Source organism: Oratosquilla oratoria, chromosome 37 (assembly GCF_046742065.1).
Source record: "Oratosquilla oratoria isolate Oo_2021 chromosome 37, ASM4674206v1, whole genome shotgun sequence".
NCBI lineage: Eukaryota > Metazoa > Arthropoda > Malacostraca > Stomatopoda > Squillidae > Oratosquilla > Oratosquilla oratoria.
In genome coordinates this window covers 16,114,158-16,119,157 of record NC_134813.1, presented here as the reverse complement: position 1 = coordinate 16,119,157, position 5,000 = coordinate 16,114,158, and the positions used below count along the sequence as shown (strand labels likewise).

Sequence of the window (5,000 nt, the reverse complement as noted above, 5' to 3'; positions counted from 1 at the left end):
GCCTATATAGATGACTTGCGAGAACAACGTAACAAACTCAATAAAAAAAAATATATATATATATATTTGTGGAGTCGTTAGAGAGGTTATTCACGGTTTACATAGGATCTTTACGAGAGACTGATAAGAAAGGGGTTCCACTTCATTCGATCGGTGAAATTGGAACATTCAGATGTAAGTTTTGTCAAGCGTTACTATGGGAAAAAGAACGTAGAACCATATGTTGTAATGTGGGACAAACACCAATGTTTTTAGCGACGAAACTCAACGACGATCTTGAGGCTTTATATAACGGAACGTCCCCTTTATCGAATCGCTTTCTAAAGAATTTAGTCGGATTTAACACGTTATTTTCCTTTACGTCATTTAAAACCTCAGGAACACTTCAAAACAAGCAAGAAAGTTCGTTATGTTACAAGATTCAAGGAAAAGTGTATCATAAAATCGGAATTCTAAAACCAGAATTAATTGCTGGTAAAGAAAAGCCGTTCTGGAAGTCTGATAATTCATTTTTGGATCTTTACTTCTACCACGATAAGAAACAACAATTAAAGTTACGTGTTCAGAGGATGTGCGATTTTTTTTTACCCACACAAAGATAAATTACAGAAAGAGAGTAAAAAGCGTCGAGAAAGAGAGGAAAATGAAGTTGCGAAAAACGAAACTATAATAAGTCAATTGTATGATTATTTAGTGGTTAACAATATATGTCTCTCGGGCATGCTCAAAGAAGTTGAATCTTCAAGACAATTGATCGACGATTACGTTAAAAAGACCGATAAAATTCCTGAAATGTCCATAACGCTAAAAACAGCCGAAGGCATCAAATACGAGAGAGCATAAAGGGGTTTACCATTTACCCACGTCTTCCTCGCAAGTTGGAGGGATAGTTGATTTGAGTCCAGACAAAGACCCCCTTCAGATAATAATAAGTTCCCCTGCAGCGAACACGAAATTTCCTAACAAAATATTGGACCATAACAATTACTTTTATGACATATTCCAGTATCCTTTACTCATTCCCAACGGCGACATAGGGTACTCTTACAAAATGTCAACCTGGGAAAAAAGAGGGGAAATATAACCGACTTTCACCAGCTATGTTTTATTCATCACTTTACATGGAAAGAGAAGGCGTTTTCAACTACATAACCAAAGGTAGAAGGCTGTTTCAGCAATTTGCAGTAGACAATTTCGTGAAGGTTGAATCTAACAAATTGTCGTTTCTGGAACTTCATCAGAATCAAATACGCAAAGAGAGGGCGGACATATTGAACGTTACGAACAAGAATGACATTGGACAAAGAGTCGTGTTGCCTCCCACCTTTGTTGGTGGACCTCGATACATGAAGCAACGACAACAAGACGCTCTCGCATACGTCTCTTATTATGGCTCTCCAGACTATTTCATAACTTTTACTATGAATCCAAATTGGAGTGAGTTACGCGAGGGGATGGACAAAACAGGTTCCACTGAAACAAAATCGTGTGACCGCCCCGATTTAGTAAGTAGGATATTTAAGTTGAAAGTTGGTAGCCTAATAGAAGATTTGACACACAAACATATTTTTGGTCGTGTTAAAGCATATCTGTATAGCATAGAGTGGCAAAAACGTGGACTTCCTCACGTGCACGTATTGTTGTGGATGGAAGAACGCGTAACCGCGGATATAGTTTCTCAATTGATCTCAGCAGAAATTCCCGACAAGGAAAAAGAACCAAGATTTTACAATGTTGTCACAAAGTGTATGATTCATGGGCCATGTAAAGGCTACGATGAATCACACCTTTGTTGTCAGGGCAAACATTCGAGAGCACAAAAATGTGGAAAAGGTTTCCCTAAGACTTGCAGAAATGATTTATTGTTTGGAAACAATGGATACCCAGAATACAAAAAAAAAAAAAGATCGGTTGGAGAAGGAGGTAATTCTTTTGAAATAAAAATTAAAGGTGAGAAAAAAACTATAGACAATTCATGGGTGGTGCCATATAACGCGTATTTGTGTTTGAAGTATAATGCTCATATAAACGTTGAATGCTCAAACTCAATCAAATGCATCGCTTACGTTACTAAATACGTGAACAAGGGTTGCCATTGCATTCTTTTCACTAAAACGTCCGACAACGGAGATGTAAACGAGGTTGAAAATGATCAAGAAGCAAGATTTGTAAATGCTAACGAAGCTACTTGGAAAATATTCAAATTCGATATTCATAAAAATTATCCTCCTGTGACAACACTCGATTTACATTTGGAAGGAGAAAATGAGGTGTTTTACAATGATAACACGTCAGAAGAAGAGATGAAGAAGAAAACGAATAAAGACACGCAGTTGACTGCGTTTTTCAAATTGTGTTCAAATAATAGCTTCGCTGCCGATCTACACTACCACGAGGTGCCGCGCCATTTCATTTACAACACCTACACTTCAAGTTGGGAAGAATGAAAAGGCCGTACCTTCTCGCTGGGGCGTATTCGTGCGGTGACCACCAAGACAGTAGAGTTGTTTTACTTGAGGCTCCTGCTTACGCATAAACCAGGTCCTACGTCATACGAAGATCTTCGCACAATTGACGGTAAAATGTATTCCTCTAATAGAGAAGCTGTCAATGCTTTGGGTCTCTTAGCTGATGAAGAAACATGGAAAAATACAATTTTGGAGATAATCAACCACACGAACGATAGGAAACAACTTCGAGAGACATATGCAAGCATGTTGGTATTTTCGGATCTTGAAGATCAATCAGGGATCTGGGAAGAAACCAAAGATTTGTTCGCCAGTGACTATCTGCACATCAACAACTTAACTGAATACAACGATGAAATATATTTGGACGCATTAGATGACAATCAAAAACACGTGTGGAATTGTGGAGGGGGAAGCATCACTGAATATGGGTTGCCTCCTTCGAGGGGCGGGGAAAAGACTTCAAATGTCGTTCGAAGAGAGAGGTCTTATAACAAAGAAAAGTTGAAGGAGGAAGTTGCACAGAAAGAATTACTTTTGAACGATAAACAAAAACAAGTGTACGATGCAGTGATGTACCGAGTGCATTTTGGACATCGGTACAAGAACAATGGAATCTTTGTGAATGCTGCAGGGGGCACTGGTAAATCCTTCGTTTTGAACATGTTGTTGGACTCGGTACGTTCTCAGGGCAAGATAGCTTTGGCGGTAGCCTCTTCGGGTATTGCAGCTACAGTTCTTAAGGGAGGAAGAACTGCTCATAACATATTCAAGATTCTGCTAATGGAATATAACGAAGTCAGGTCATGTAGCATTAAGAAAAACTCAGAACTTGCAAAGTTATTAGAATTAACATCTTTGATCGTGTGGGATGAGATAGTGATGGCAAATAAAAACACGTTGACCGCACTTGATATTACGTTGCGAGATGTTCTCGAGAACGAAAAGTATATGGGAGGTAAGGTGTTTGTTTGCGCAGGGGATTTCAGACAAATTCTCCCTGTTATCCGAGGTGGTGGAAAGAACGAGGAACTCGAACATTGCATCAAGTCAAGTTATATGTGGAACGATCTGACAAAGTTAGAGTTGACAGAAAATGCACGTCTGAAGAAGGATGACACAAAAAACATTCTATTTGCTCAGAAATTATTACAATTGGGATCTCAAAGTGAGGGTCCCGTTGAATTCGACGAAGACTTTGGTGTAAGAGTCAAATCTCGCCAAGAGTTGGTTGATAAAGTTTATGATGACATAGAAAATAACCACCTGAACGCGTCGTATTTTGAAAAACGAGCTATAGTATCACCTACGAATGATGATGTCGACAACATCAATCAGATGATTCACGAGAAACTAAAAGAGAAGGAAGTCGTTTACAATAGTGTTGATGTTGCAGTCGAAGAAGGAACGGATATACAGACTTCAGTTTTCAACGCCATGACAAGCCCATCCCTTCCGCCTCATCAGCTTAGGGTAAAGGTAGGGAGTGTGCTAATGATCATTCGAAACATTTGCCCACCGAAGCTATGCAACGGGACAAGAATCATAGTGACAAACTTGAAAAAGAATGTTTTAGTCGGGAAAATATTAGTTACCGCGGAGAGCAAGTGATGATACCTAGAATCACGTTAGAGGCTCAATATACTCCAGTTCATTTCAAGCGTAAGCAATTTCCGGTCAAACTAAGCTATGCTATGACGATAGATAAGAGTCAAGGACAAACGTTTGAACGTTGCGGGCTACTTCTGGATTCAGTACAGTGTTTCGCTCACGGACAACTGTACGTGGCGTGTTCAAGAGTAACGAGCTGGGATTCGTTATTTCATTATACCGGCTGGCACAATGTAAATGGAGAATATAAAATAAGGCCTGCGAACAACTGTGTATATAAAGAACTTTTTGTTGAGGCACGCCCAGTCCTCAAGTAGAACCACCGGCCGTCGTTGCTAGCGGTGAAACTTCTGCGATCGCCGAAGAAGAACCAGAGTTTGGAATCAGAGAAATCCCAAAGGAAATTTATAACATCTCAGAAGAAGACGCCGTAAAGATGATTCTCCCAGACTTTGTTTTCAATGATGACAAGGATAACGACCCAGATGAAAGCGATTCCGAAACTGTTACTTTGAAAAAAGAAATGAAGGACATCATATCAGTACTCAAAAAATTAACTAAAAACCAGGAAAAGTTCATCGAGGAGATCAAGGATGTTGTCAAGCGGCAAAGCGACGATGAAGACAGTACCCCGTCTCCACCACGGAAAAAGATAAAAGTTAATGATAGTATTGTAGTCGCTGATGATAAATAAAAAATAATATAATTCAAGTGTTTTATTTTCATGCAAAGTGGGCGTAGCCCAGGGCGCACAGCGCCCGCGCCGCAGGCCAAGCCCCTCAAATATGCAGCAATGATATAGTCGAGAGAGAGAGAGAGAGAGAGAGAATACCCCGTCTCCACCACGGAAAAAAATAAAAGTTAATGATAGTATTGTAGTCGCTGATGAGAAATAAAAAAAAAAACAATATAATTCAAGTG

At 39.5% G+C, this 5,000-nt stretch overlaps 1 protein-coding gene across 1 annotated transcript in view; it reads left to right on the top strand.

Annotated features, from left to right (window-relative positions):
- The first annotated feature begins 1,121 nt into the window (after positions 1-1,121).
- Positions 1,122-5,000, top strand: part of LOC143019356 (uncharacterized) — a 23,420-nt gene continuing 19,541 nt past the window's right edge. Inside the window, exons 1-3 of the mRNA XM_076174994.1 lie at positions 1,122-1,833; positions 2,542-4,075; positions 4,386-4,752. Coding sequence (XP_076031109.1) covers positions 1,122-1,833; positions 2,542-4,075; positions 4,386-4,752 — 2,613 coding nt within the window. The remainder of the gene's footprint in view (positions 1,834-2,541; positions 4,076-4,385; positions 4,753-5,000) is intronic.